The sequence below is a fragment of the Poromitra crassiceps genome (assembly GCF_964638095.1).
Source record: "Poromitra crassiceps genome assembly, chromosome: 18".
NCBI lineage: Eukaryota > Metazoa > Chordata > Actinopteri > Beryciformes > Melamphaidae > Poromitra > Poromitra crassiceps.
Window position 1 is genome coordinate 18163697 of NC_139636.1, and position 15307 is coordinate 18179003.

Sequence of the window (15307 nt, forward strand, 5' to 3'; positions counted from 1 at the left end):
CATTTTGAAAGCCAAACTTTTAAATTGGTCACATATCAGCCATGTGTCTGCCGGCGAGGCGAGGAGTCGATGCAAATCTGCCCGTCTTTCGTAGCGGCAGATGAAGTCGGGCGCCGTCGCTTCACTGGGAAAATGCCGCGGTCCAACCAAGGACCCTAAAAAAGAAGGATAAGACAACCCTCGTCAGAGCGTTCAAATTTAGCATTGTGGCCAGTTCTATTGAAGTGAATGGGGCAGGCAGGGTTAGTCCCACTATAAACCATCATCTCTGTCTTCCTTCACCTTTGATTGAAAAATGCTTCTATAAATTACTTCTATCTTCCCTGTTTTGAAGATCCAGAGGAAGTGTGTCCTTCCCCCGAGGGGAGGATTTCCCCGGAAGGATTTCCCTCTGGGGAAATCCTCCCATTTCCCCCCATGACCACACACGCGCGCGAACACACACACACACACACACACACACACACACACACACACACACACACACACGCGCGCGCGCGCACACACACACACACACACACACACACACACACACACACACACGGTATACCGGAAGTAACATGACCAACTGTATCTATAGCTTTTTACTGTCATATTAGACTCCTTTTATTGATATAATTCTTTTTTTTCCACCCTCTTCAATTTGGTTACTTGATTCCACAGTCTACAGTATGCTTTTCCCTCACTAACTGAACCTGGTGTCATGGATATATTTTTTGGCTTGTGTCTTTGTGTCGTTATGTTAAGCACTTTAAATCATATCCATCCAGGGTGCACCTTTAGACTTGACAGCTATCAAGCTGCAACCCTTTCTTAATGTCAATCATTTCCCTCTTATATAAAGGTCAATCATTTTGTTCCGTTTGCCCCCATGTAGCAGAGGCATGGAGGCTGGATGTAAGTGGCTTTAAATGGAAACCCCTGTTGTGTGCTCAGTGCTACACAGCTTATGGCTTGAATATGACTGTAGTTAGCATTGTCTGGCACTTATTTTCATCACAGTAGGCAAGGCAAGGCAGCTTTTGTGTAGCACATTTCCTGCACTGATGGGGGCAGTTCAAAGTGCTTTACAGAGTAATAATAATAGGGTAAAGGTCAAAGTTTTCCAATTCAAAAGTTCAAAAGTACAGAAAGGCGATACAAAATATAAAAGATGACATTGGACTCATTAGAACCACAGGAGTCTTTACAGCCATGTGTGACAGCAACCTATGAATCAGCTAGCCTACATAGGGTTTAAGAGCTCCAGGGTCCGAAAGACAGCATGCAGTGAAAAGATGTTATTCTAGCCTTTTTTTTCTTTCCATATTTCTGCACACTGTGGTGCTTACACAGCCTGTAGAACTTGGGTATGGCAAGAAAGCTGAGACTCTTGTGAATCCAAAGAGCCCATTCATGGGTATCTCTGCTTAAAATAATTTCTAATTCATATACACCCAAACCTATCCTGCTTAGGGCCCCCAGATGTGCAGGGCCTGGCCTGCACGCAAGTAACCCAGGAAGAAAAACCCTTTCAAAATGCTTCATGCGCTGATGAGCAGCTTACGTTCAAATGGGTGGCCATTTTCAATCTCTTATCCAGCTCTTTTATACATCCATGGTCTCCGCTGCCTGGATGCTAACCAGACGGTAATTGAAACGTTATGCCCATCTGGCAACACAGAGCAGGTGAATGTGAATACAAAAAAAAAACATTATGTGAGTGAGTTTTAAATGAAATCTGCTGTTGTCTGTATTTCATCTGATTATCTACAGGAAATAGCTGTTGCTCCACTCGAGCTGAGGAGACTGGAGAGTTGAGTTTTTTTTCTGCCTATTTCAAGTATTTGTAAATGTTTTATTTTCTTCATTCCATCATCATATCTGACCGGATTTGAGTGTCACACTTGTTCAAACTGAAAGGTTTAATCCTACTATCCTTCCTACTATTATAATTGGAGAGCTGTGAGTCTGTGTGTCTGTATGTCCGTCCGTCCGTCCGTCCGTCCATCCGTCCAGAGTTGCAAGGTGCTCCGATCGCCTCAGAAATGTACCGAAACACTGTTCAGGGGTCTGACATGAATCTGGTGCGGGGTGAAAAAAAGAATTGTACTTCTAAGAGTAGAGTTTGTACGGAATACTTGTTACTCTTACTCAAGTACACTTACAATAAAATACAGTACAGTATGTACTTTTACTCAGTTAAATTGGGCTATTAGTAGGTAGAGTAGCGAGAAGTGTGTCGTGTACATGCAAACCCACTCTGCAACTTGAATGAGTCCATATGAAAGGCATTCCTGACACCTCTCCAGCTGCCCAACTCAGATCCCCCCTCCATTCCCTTGACTGTCCCTTGCCCCATCTATCCTGGCATTGCCATGGCGCAAGATGGAAATGTCCCTGAATGTAGTCGTGCATGTGTGTATAGTGAAGATCACTAGTGGTCCCTGAAAGGTGATCTATTATGGAGGTTGGTAAGATCATCACTGATGACATCACTCACTGAGGCGCAGCGACCCCAATGCCGGAACACCACCCTATTATAGTAGTAAGATTGTAATTGTTTGAGTGACATCGCCGGTGACATCGTCACTGATGACATCACAATTGCTAGAGTGACATCACTGATAACATCATCATATGATGATATCAAACACAACACGGTGCTCGAGCACTCAGCTAGCATGGTTAAAATCAAATACAACCCTGCTTTCGCCCGAAAGGAGGCCAACAAACCAGGTACAGATGAGGCTCTGATGCCAGAAGGAGCAGATGTGGAGGTCGGGCAGCAGGCTGTGCGGCCGCAGTGCAGGGTGGCCTGGCGATGTGTGTGTCTGGGGCTCTCCATCCTGATACTGCTGGGCGTGACGGGTATGGGTGGAGCCTATGTTATCAGGACATGCATGAGATCCAGTGGAGGATCCAGAGGGCGGTTCTGTCCCCTGTAACATGTCTCCTCCTCCGAGGACGCGTGAGGGTGAAATATCTCTCCAGGTGACTACACGCTGGAGGAGGTTACATGCTGGAGGAGGTGGAGGACGTCTCAATGGACAACTAAATACCAGTGGGCTAGCTTGGGCTTTGACAGAGGAAGTGCTGAGCTTTTTCATCATTGCGAAGGGTAGTCCAATAGACTTCTATAGAACGTCCACAACGTGCAGGGTAGTCCAATAGACTTCTATAGAACTTCCACAACGTGCAGGGCAGGGGCGTAGGCAGAAATTCAATTATGGGTGGGCCTGGATAAAATTGGGTGGGCCTGGATAAAATTGGTGGGGCAATTGCATGACGAAATTTTGCGCGTCGTCATGCATTAGACTCTGGAGATGATGTGCCCTGCACTACAAAACCATTAGCTAGCAAGGCAGCAGCAAGTTTGCCTCTAGAAAACAACCAATTCATTTTTTATTTTTTTTTATTTTTTTTGGGGTGGGCCAGGGCAAGAAGTGGGTGGGCCTGTGCCTACCCAGGCCCATCCGTAGAAACGCCCCTGGTGCAGGGTAGTCCAATAGACTTCTATAGAACATCCACAACGTGCAGGGTAGTCCAATAGACTTCTATAGAACTCCCACAACATGCAGGGTAGTCCAATAGACTTCTATAGAACTTCCACAATGTGCAGGGCAGGGGCGTAGGCAGAAATTCAATTATGGGTGGGCCTGGATAAAATTGGGTGGGCCTGGATAAAATTGGTGGGGCAATTGCATGACGAAATTTTGCGCGTCGTCATGCATTAGACCAGGGGTGGGCAATTATTTTTCATGGGGGGCCACATGAGAAACCCAGATTGTTGCCGGGGGCCGAACAAATATTGTCATGCCGTAACCCAGGAACTTTGATAATAGAGAGGGCTACAAAAAAATGTCCTCGCTACCAGAGGGCCAGATTTTGCTGAGCGTTGGGGGCCGAATGGCGCCGGCGCAAATTTTTGGGGGGCATTTGAAGTCAGGTTTAGAGGAATACCTCATTTTAAATTAACAGTTGTGATGTCATTATTCAGTCTTAAACACCAATATTTGATCCTTTTCTCACTCACTCCTATGTCATTAACTTTTTTGACCACCTGCCAATATGGCTGCTATAGTTACCAGCCAATTAGATCTGTCCATTCCACTAGCCAAAATGTTTTTCTTTAAATAAACCAGAATATGAGTGTTAATTTAAGCATAAGTATCAGTAAGTGGCCCGGGATTCTCAAAGCCTGTGTTGAGGGTCACACGAACAAAAATGCACTCTTGAAGCTAAATAAATCCAAAACCAACAAGTTAATTATTTCCATTTTTACTTCGATGTAGAACAGTCATTTCTTACACATTAGATTACTTTTAGCCTTTTAGTCATAAAGATTACTGAAAGATATTCCATACCAGACTGAAATGTTATAACGGAAGTGGAGTATTGCCCAGAATAACATGAACATTTGGACACTTATTCAGCGGGTACCTTGCATGTTGCATTCAGGTGCATTGTAAAAAAAAAAAAAAAAAATCTTTTTTTTTTTTTTTTTTTTTTTGCAATTCCAGCGCGGGCCACACAGGGGGCGCTCGCGGGCCGCATGTGGCCCGCGGGCCGCCTTTTGCCCAGGTCTGCATTAGACTCTGGAGATGATGTGCCCTGCACTACAAAACCATTAGCTAGCAAGGCAGCAGCAAGTTTGCCTCTAGAAAACAACCAATTCATTTTTTTTTTTTTTTTTTTTTTTTTGGGGTGGGCCAGGGCAAGAAGTGGGTGGGCCTGTGCCTACCCAGGCCCATCCGTAGAAACGCCCCTGGTGCGGGGTAGTCCAATAGACTTCTATAGAACATCCACAACGTGCAGGGTAGTCCAATAGACTTCTATAGAACTCCCACAACATGCAGGGTAGTCCAATAGACTTCTATAGAACTCCCACAATGTGCAGGGTAGTCCAATAGCCTTCTATAAAACTCCCACAATGTGCAGGGTAGTCCAATAGACTTCTATAGAACTCCCACAACGTGCAGGGTAGTCCAATAGACTTCTGTAAAACTCCAACAATATGCAGGGTAGTCCAATAGCCTTCTATAAAATTCCTACAACGTGCAGGGTAGTCCAATAGACTTCTATATAACTCCCACAAAGTCCAGGGTAGTCCAATAGACTTCTATAGAACTCCCACAACAGGGTAGTCCTATACTTTCTATAGAACTCCCACAATGTGCAGGGTAGTCCAATAGACTTCTATAGAACTCCCACATCTGAAATCGATGCCACGGCAGTGACAATGAAATAAAATGATGGTCAGTAAGGGCATTGTCGTTGGGGTGGTGGATGGGTGTATAAGTTTGAGTTTGATGCCGATGACCGGGGTTCAATTCCCAGCGTGTTCAAAGTACATTTCAACCGTAAGCCACATTTACATTTTTAACAAAGTTTGTTCTTATTTAACCATGACCAAAGCATTTCTCTAACAACCAAGTTGCCTAACCATTGTTGGCTATGGTCTCGTGGTGTTGAAAAATGATGAAAATGGTTGCATCAAAGAATGACAAAAAAAATTGTTAAAAATAAGGCCAAGGGGGTCCTGACCTTAATGTCATTATTTGCAGGTTGGGAGTGAGAACGGGTTGCTCTCTCTCTCTCTCTCTCTCTCTCTCTCTCTCTCTCTCTCTCTCTCACACACACACTCTCACACACACACACACACACACACACACACACACACACACACACACACACACACACACACACACACACACACACACACACACTGCTGAGAACGTAGCTGGCCATCTTGTAGAAATCTCTCAAAGGTAGAACTGGGAAGAAAGCGCAACTAAAAGAACCATTTGGATTCCGCTCATACCTGCTCATCTGTCTCCATCCTGCAAACTGGTAATAACTTATTTTCATTTGGCCCAGGCCAGGGCAACCACCTTTGCCTGGCGGAAAATAAAGCAGAGCTTAAATGACAGCTATGGATGTCGGGCAATAACATTGTGTTTGCTATTGACTTTCTGTTGACAAGTTTGATTGAGATCAGCAGTGGAGCAGAGCTAATCGCCGGTGCCTTCCACTTTTCACAGGAGCTGCAGAATAAATTGGAAATAGGGCATAAACAGCGGCGGCCGTGCAAGGTTCACAGCCACGTCGCGCTGTGCTGTGCTGTGCTGTGCTGTGCTGCGCTGAGCTGTGCTGTGCTGTGCTGTGCTGTGCTGTGCTGTGCTGTGCTGCGCTGAGCTGTGCTGTGCTGTGCTGTGCTGCGCTGCGCTGAGCTGTGCTGTGCTGTGCTGTGCTGTGCTGTGCATGGGTCATCGTGCAGACACACAGCCTCGTCGCGCTGCCCTCCCGTCAGAGTTGAGAGGTGGACAGCGAGCTGTAACAATAATCTTAAGGTGTTTGAATGAAGCTGAGGCAAAGCCTTGGTGCTCCACAGGCTTTGGACAATAACTCGCTTTCAGTGAGGTGTGGATGCTCCAAGGCTTCAGTGAGCTCAGAGAAATGTCCATTTTCGGCAGACATTTGTGGAAACAGCCTTCTAGTGTCAAACACTGCACATCACACACACACAGATCATTCTGCACAGTGAAGCTCAGACATTCAACTGTAGGAACAAGAAGAAAAACAGATTTTTGACTTTAGGGGGTCTTTAAATAATGAAATAAGGTTTCCCATTAAATAAAGAAGTATCCCATTAATCTACCATTTAAGCCATTTCACAATTTAGACTTAGTGTTGAAAGCATTTGAAGTTCAATCAACTACATCTCTCGTCTCGCACAACATACGTCACACCAACACCAACATGGCCTGGCGGGAGAGACGTCACTTATGTGACTGTTTGTGTGTACCGGTAGTCTTTCTGATTTATAACTTGTAGTGCAACAGTTTAAACTGCGAGCGACTTTCTTGACTTGCAAAGTTATCTTTTAAATTGACAAACATCATATGTGTACCTCATGGCACAATTCAAACAGGAACAAAAAATGATTGTCTCTCGCCATTCACCACCGTTCATATTTTTTTTCGTGGCTCGTTCACATAGGGCCCAACCCGCAAGGGGAGGGACTTTGGCTCTCTATAACACAGTAAAGTATATTAATGATGATAAAGTTGAGACATGCCGATAATAACACTAAAGTATATTAATAATGATAAAGAGCCTCGCCACGTAAGGTCGTGACATTCTCCGAGTAGCATTTTGGAGATCGGGCTCAAATGACGTGTGTGTGAGCCGCATGCTAATTCTCTGCGGCATGGTGCAACAGAATATCAAAAGCCTGTTTGTTATGCGTGACGCCGCCTCTCTCTACCTGCTCTCCTCCCGAGCCTCGCTCCCCTCCGGCCGGCGCCCGGAACCTGTGATGTGCTTATTACTCATTCGTTGCCTGTCCTCACGGCCGGCTGCTACTGTAAATGTCAGCGAGCACCGTGACCCAGATTCCCAGGCTGACCTGAAAGCCGAGGCGAGGCGAGTTCTGTCCTGATGAAAGATCTGAGGCGGGCGGCCGCTCGCCACTGCTCCAGTTCCAGCGAGTGAGCTCTCACCAGCTGCAGAGACTCCCACTGCCCCGGGCTTACAGGAGAAACTTCATCCAAAACCAATGCTGATTTATTTTGCACATGATCTCACACATATCCGAAAACTGTCAACAGTTTTTTTTAGTAGGCATTCACTTATAGTTTGACCATTATTGAGAGCTGATTTGAGTTAAGTTGTGGACCAGTGATGTCATTTGTTCATGAATGACATCACTGGTCCACAACTTAACTCAAGTCAACTCTCTGTCAAACTAAATGAATGCCTGAAAACCTGTTGACAGTTTTCAGATATGTGTGAGATCACATGCAAAATAAATCAGCATTGGTTTTCGGTGAAGTTCTCCTTTGAAGGAACAGCTCACCCTAAAATCCAAAATACCCTATTTTTCCTCTCACCTATAGTGCTCTTTAACATCTAGATTGTTTTGGTGTGAGTTGCTGAGTTTTGGAGATATCGGCCGTAGAGATGTCTGCCATCTCTCTAATACAATGGAACTGGATGGGACTCTGCTTGTGGTGCTCAAAACACCCAAAAATATACTTGAAATTTTCAAGTATATTTACAGAAATTGACATTCCTGTTGTGTTTTTCTTTTTTTTCTCTTTTTTTGGGGGGGAGCTTTGAGCACCACAAACCGAGTGGCATCAGTTCCATTGTATTGGAAAGAAGGCTATGGCCGATATCTCCAAAACTCAGCAACTCATACCAAAACAATCTATGATAACTAGCACTATAGGTAAGAGAAAAAATATGTATCTTTGATTTTAGGGTGAGTTAACACCTGTCTGGATTTGACCAGGGGGGGCGGGGTTTGCCGGGCCAGGGAGGTCAATTTCAAGACGCCATGAAGTCAGGGTTCCTACAAATTTTCAATTAATCACACTTAATTCATCACTTTCTCATCTTGATTTGTTTTGAAGATTTTGTCCTTCTAACTAGGTCATCCTCCTAGGATAAAATTGCCTAGGCGGACGGCGCGGGCGGTGTCTGTCTGTCTGTCACGGTCCGGTGTCACATTTGTGACGTCGGCCGGGCCCGGCTAACCAATACCACGCCACACCCACACACATACACCCCCCCTCTCCCCCCCACCCCCTGAATATGATTTTGGTGCAGAGCCTATTTTCTTGACTGGATGTGATTTTGGTGCAGACCCTATCTTCTTAATTGGATGTGATTTTGGTGCATACGCTATGTTCTTGACTGGATGTGATTTTGGTGCAGACCCTCTGTTCTTGATTGGCGGTGATTTTGGTGCAGACCCTATGTTCTTAACTGGATGTGATTTGGTGCAGACCCTAATTTCTTGATTGGATGTGATTTTGGTGCAGACCCTATGTTGTTGACTGGATGTGATTTTGGTGCAGGCCCTATGTTCTTAACTGGATGTGATTTGGTGCAGACCCTAATTTCTTGATTGGATGTGATTTTGGTGCAGACCCTATGTTGTTGACTGGATGTGATTTTGGTGCAGACCCTATGTTGTTGACTGGATGTGATTTTGGTGCAGACCCTATGTTGTTGACTGGATGTGATTTTGGTGCAGACCCTATGTTGTTGACTGGATGTGATTTTGGTGCAGACCCTATGTTGTTGACTGGATGTGATTTTGGTGCAGACCCTATGTTGTTGACTGGATGTGATTTTGGTGCAGACCCTATGTTGTTGACTGGATGTGATTTTGGTGCAGACCCTATGTTCTTGACTGGATGTGATTTTGGTGCAGGGTATTTGATATAGGCTAATGCATGCTGACAGCAGCTGGGTCATAAGAGCATCCCTCTAATTGAAAATTATTCTGATCATCAAACTGTGGACTCAAAGTGGCTCTACAACAACATACAAACTATGTGTGTGTCAGAGCTGATCCACAACATTTTCCATACTCTTCCAGACATTTTTCCAAATTCCCAAACTATTCAAGAGTTGGAAATTATCAAATTCATTTTTAAGGCTTTTCCAGACCTGCCTAGGAACCCTGTGAAGTGAGTGAGCCTCAGGACAGCTCTCTGTATTCAGTGCTTGATTAAAGAGAACAACTAGTTTTATGAAAACACACTTATAGTGATTTAATATTTGATGTCATACAAATCAACAGTGTCACTGAGAATCAGCTTAAACAGGTGGAAAAGGTGACTGGAGTGATTTTCTGGCACATCCAAAAAAAGGTCAGTGCAGGTGTGTCAGAGTAGAGCAGAAGAATTACCCACCAGCCAGTTCACCGCGCCTCTAACATTAGCTTAGCTGTAAAGTTCATTCTACGCAGTTAAACAGCTGTGTAGTTGTGTTGAAAGGAAATAGTTCCTACATGAAACTGTCTGTGGATTATCTTGAGTAACCGCGTCATGCTTTCTGGAAAGAGACATTGTTGAGTTTTTCGGACAAACCCGTCTTTATTTGTCACACGACAACCCACAACACATGCATGCGGCCACTCCAGACACACACACTCAAAAATAGTGAAATATAGTCTCCGCATTTATCCCATCCAGGCTTGTTCTCTCTCCATGGGGCAGCTCCCGGGGACCAACTTCAAACATTGTCAGATGACGATCTTGTATGGAGGAAACCCAGGGGAGCACGGGGAGAACATCAAACTCCACACAGAAAGGCCCTTTTGACAAGATGGCCCACCTGGGCAATAGGGACAGCAGAAATGGGAGGGGCGCAGACTTCCTTTTTTTGCGCTTTGAACAATCTACAGTAGATGGATAAATAGCACTATTAGGTAAGAGGAAAATATGTAGTTTTATTTTGGAGTGAACTGTCCCTTTAAGACTTGGGCTCATTCATGATATTTCCTGGGAGCAGACTGATGGCCTTGGTGTTTTCCCCACGCTGCACAGTCCCTGTTTGCACAAAGCTCCTCTCCAAACTGTTTCGACCTTGAGTCTGGCTTTGTAATAGCTTGCTCTGTCACAGTGGCATAAATCACTCCAGAGGTTGTTTTTCTCTCTGAGGCCCGCAGACAGCTCTACGCTCCGATGTCTGCCATACATTTTCATAATGACTTCCTTGATGTGTCACTGTCTGTTTGGGCTCTGGGGGAAACTGGCCATCTGTTGCCGCCAGTTCTGCTCCTTCCTGTGCGTCTCTGGGTTGGTGCGGGAGGATTCCCCGGCCGCTGTCAGTTTAGCGCTCAGTGAGAGGCCATTAGCTTAACATGAGGCGCGGGTGGTTGCCATGGCGACGCGGGCGGTTGCCATTGCGTGTCGGGTGCGTGTTCTGTGTGTGTGTGTGTGTGTGTGTGTGCGTGTGTGCGCGTAACGGCGTTGTGTAGGTGGTACTTGCAGCAACCCATGTTAAGGGCTTGCCCAGGGGTGGATACGAACCGCCGACCTTCGGCTTGGGAGTCAAAGACACTAACCACTCCACCAAGAGAGCTAGCTCCCCTGGCGGAGCTGATTAACATGCCTTTATACTGGGGAGTGAGTTTAACCAATCCACTCGCTACCACACTGGACTCACGAGGAATCAACGCTGATTCACCTCGGTTATACGTGCAGCAGCAGCATGAGACACTAGAGGTTCACACATCATGTCTCCAGCACAAGTTTTTCTGTTTTCTGTTCTTTTAACCTAGTTTGTTCAGGTTCTCAGGAGGGAAACTCGGACGCAGGATGTAGGGATGTCATGTGGGCGTGTCTTCAGTCATTAATGGGACTATGCACCGTACAGTAGCATGTAAACGAGAATATGAATGGAATATTCTATATGCAACTATATTGTTTTATTTAGAATAAGGGTAATAGTCAGATTATTGCAGTCCATGTAAACACAGTCACTGAGAGTTTACCAGCATCTGTCTGCCCTTGCTTATCGTATGAGATGTTAAAGATGGCCTCCAGCTGTCCAGTTCGGTTCAGTTGACAATTAGTTAAAATACATTGTACCTCATACATACATTCTGTCCCTCTGAAGCAGCCTCTCTCATTGGTCCTCCTCAGATGTACATCCAGACAGCCACACTGACCGTGTCCCTCAGCCTGAGCGCCTCTGTGTCTCTGGGGATGCTCTACATGCCCAAGGTCTACATCATCCTGTTGCACCCGGAGCAGAACGTTCCCAAACGCAAGAGGAGCTTCAAGGCCATCGTCACGGCCGCCACCATGACCAGCAAGCTGTCCCAGCTGGCAGCCGAGCGGCCCAACGGGGAGGTGAAGACCGAGCTGTGCCAGGGCGTGGAGGCCAACGGTGAGGACCAGGGGCTGGGGGTTTTGGGAAGGGCGGGCATTTCTCTCCCACAATACTCTTCACTTGTGTCTGTAGGCTCCTGTATGTTTCATTGTTCTCTGTGGTCAGAAGAAGGTTGGGTGGTGTGTCCTGGTGGCTCACCTGGTAGCACGTGTACGACGGAGGCTCGGTCCGACACGGGTTTGAATCTGACCCGAGGCCCTTTGTTGCATGTCATCCCCTCTCTCTCCGCACCTTTCCTGTCTGCCTACTGTCCTGACTGAGTGACTGACATGCTTATGACTGAGTAGTCATAAGCATGCTTGTTCTGCATCCACCGCGGCTCAAACTCACAACCTTTGCCACCAATGGCAAGTTGTGATCTAGTAGTTGAACTACTTGAGTGGGAAAATCAGAGGAGGCTTCACACTATGTCGGAGCCAGATGGACGCTAACTCTGTGGCTGCATACAATACAGTACATACAGGCTGCAAATGTTACTTTGACAACATGTAGCAAAATGTGTATTTAAACGGAACGCTGGTGTGTTGAAATACGAGGAAACATGACGTTCAACCTGGAACTATAGGAAAACGTTGCACACCGTTTCGTTCCCATTAGGTTGAACACACCCCTGTTGCACTGGAGAACTGCACACTCTGCCTGTAGCCTATTTCATGCACTTTGCTAAATGTTTAGACGGATTTCTTGTGATTCAAGCAAATGTTGCCGTACTTGGCAAAGAAACGGCATCGATTCTACTGAGGTAACGTTATAAAACACACTTTGAACGCTACAGTACTTCTCTGCACAATGTCTCTGTGTCTCTCTGCTGCAGAGCAGGTGAATTGCCCACGCTCGCTCCCCCCTCCTCCCTGCAAGCATGGACATGGGTCACGTTGCTCGAGACAGAGAGATAGGCTACTTATTTCTCCTGGATGGAGTGGTGAAATCCAACGTGTTCTTAATTGTATTACAAATTCAAACGATGCCACAACAACTGAGGCCAGTAAAAATAAAGTATGTGAATACAGCATAGTGGAGAAAACAAAACATTAAATAATAAGATAATAATGAGATAATAACCTCTTTAATAGAGAGGTTGTTTTAGTGTTGTGGAGACAAGTTTACTGTTCTAAAACTGGTGTGAAATAGTTATTCAAATTAATACTAAAATCATGAATGTTGCGCAGTGGCAGCATTAAAGCCGTGTTAACTGGTGTATTCAAAAATCTGTTTATTACATTTGTGTACGACAGTCTGACGATGCAGATGCGAAAGTTTGGTGGGAGGAGATAGGTTTAATTCCTTTTAATTCATTTAATTTAGATTTTAGTGATGGACTTCACAATTTGCCCTAGGTTGAAGTTTACAAAAGTTTCTGCTCACTTGGGCCTATATTTTGGTGAAAGTTGCAAAGCCGTAGCATGTACAACTGATTTGTTATGCATTTTCAAAGTTTAGAACTTTACACTTGTTGGTTGCTGTAGCACCACCATCAGGACTACTGGCCCACAATTCCTGCTGAGCTGAGGAAGTTTGGCATGGGACTGGACCTATGTGAAAAGTTTGATTTATTTTCATGCATGGGAAGTTAGATTTCCTCGGAAGAAGAATATAATACTCTCTGATGGCAGGTAGGAGGGGGAGAGAGAGGAGAGAGTGAAGCATCATTGGTCCGTCACTAAAGTAAAAGTGGGTTCTGACCTCGCTTTGCAGGAAGTCACCTGAGACTGGATCTGATGATCTGTTTACTGCTCAGATTGAATCTTCAAAGGCATTTCCTGGTCTGTCAGCAGAAGTGTGGGAGGCGTGTGCTTGTTTACTCGTCAAAATAGTGCTGAGTAAACTCAATTCTGCTTTAATAAGTCACAACTCTCAGATCGCTTTACTTCTGTACCTTACACAAGACTTACTTTTGCTCTTTTTTTACTTTTACTAAATGCCTTTATCATCATTGTGCATGCATTAGAAAGTGTGTTTCACCCCTCACTGCTTAGCTAGTACTACAATGGCATTATATATGGTACAGCTGGCTACCCCGTTCAGTCGGCCAAAATACACATTCAAACAGGGCCAGAAACACTCACATGTATGTACATGTTGTGACTCGTGTACTTACCACTTACGCAATCCAAAATTACGGGAAACGGTCATTTTCACCATATCATATCACCATATGATTCCCGAGCGCGGCGCTGCAGCCGCTCACCGCTCCCGCAGGGGATGGGTCAAATGCGGAGAACAAATTTCACACATTGTGTGACAATCAGTGGGACTTTACCTTTACTTTACCTTTACCGAGAACTAACCAAGAGGGGTTCCCTCTTAGGCATCTGTTTAAATATTGAAATTTAGAGTGTATAAGGCCTTGGAACATTAGGATAGAAGCATGGAGGTCATCCCCATGCTCAAGTATCTCTCCTAAGTTGTTGCAATCATTTTTGGGTTGCTATTTGTTAGACAGATTTGTTCTTCTTTTTTCTTTTTTTCATCATTTTCCACCACTCAAGAATTGATTGAGAAAAATTTCCAAAATCCCTCTAGAATACCACATTAAGTCACCAGGCCCCTGAGGAACGCCCTCGAAAATGCATGCTGTGATTTGATATAAAAAACTTTTGAGATTTGGAGATTTCTGTAAGAATTTTTTCGGCGATTGGTGGTGAGCATCTCTGTTGTGGGAATTGCTCAGAAACCCCCATATTTTCAATGCAAGGTGAATAGGTCTCTAGTTTGGGGGTGTCAAATTTCATGAGGCTGTGATTATCCTAGAGATCACAATAGCTCATTTTATGCAGTGAGTTTGAGTTTTGAAAAAAGGTTTCACTACAATGAAATTGCTATGGGGACTAGCATCATCAGACATGATTATAATTGGGGCTCATTGAATGCACAGCTACAGCCTCTGAGAGACAGTAACTCGGCCATGCCCGCCGGCGTGGGAAACCTGGGGATTGCAGGTGATGCGGAAAACTCTCAGTAAACTAACCTGCTGTGTTTTCCCTCCCCTCTCTCAGTAAACTAACCGGCTGTGTTTTCCCTCCCCTCTCTCAAGTGCCATCAACCAAAACAACATATGTCAGCTACACCAATCACGCCATGTGAGCAGCGAGCGAGGAGCTCTGAGAGCAGGATGCCCGGGACGTTTGGTGAGCAGATTTGGTTTTTGTCGGGCTCAAAGGAGACGAGGACCAAAAGACAGCAGAGACTCTGCCCTCGCTCAGAGGAGACGAAAGACCTAAAGAGAGCAGGGACTCTGCCCTCGCTCAGAGGAGACAAAGACCTAAAGAGAGCAGGGACTCTGCCCTCACTCAGAGGAGATGAAGGCCTAAAGAGAGCAGGGACTCTGCCCTCGCTCAGAGGAGACGAAGACCTAAAGAGAGCAGGGACTCTGCCCTCGCTCAGAGGAGACGAAGACCTAAAGAGAGCAGGGACTCTGCCCTCGCTCAGAGGAGATGAAGACCTAAAGAGAGCAGGGACTCTGCCCTCGCTCAGAGGAGACGAAGACCTAAAGACAGCAGGGATCTGCCCTCACTCAGAGGAGATGAAGGCCTAAAGAGAGCAGGGACTCTGCCCTCGCTCAGAGGAGATGAAGACCTAAAGAGAGCAGGGACTCTGCCCTCGCTCAGAGGAGACGAAGACCTAAAGACAG

General features: G+C 45.5%; 1 protein-coding gene across 1 annotated transcript in view; it reads left to right on the forward strand.

Moving 5' to 3' along the window:
* Positions 1 to 14760, forward strand: part of LOC310792978 (metabotropic glutamate receptor 8-like) — a gene marked incomplete at both ends in the record, with an annotated part of 160115 nt that extends 145355 nt beyond the window's left edge. Inside the window, 2 exons of the mRNA XM_083654735.1 lie at positions 11427 to 11673; positions 14711 to 14760. Of these exons, the coding sequence (XP_083510861.1) occupies positions 11427 to 11673; positions 14711 to 14760 (297 nt within the window). The remainder of the gene's footprint in view (positions 1 to 11426; positions 11674 to 14710) is intronic.
* Positions 14761 to 15307: the final 547 nt, after the last annotated feature.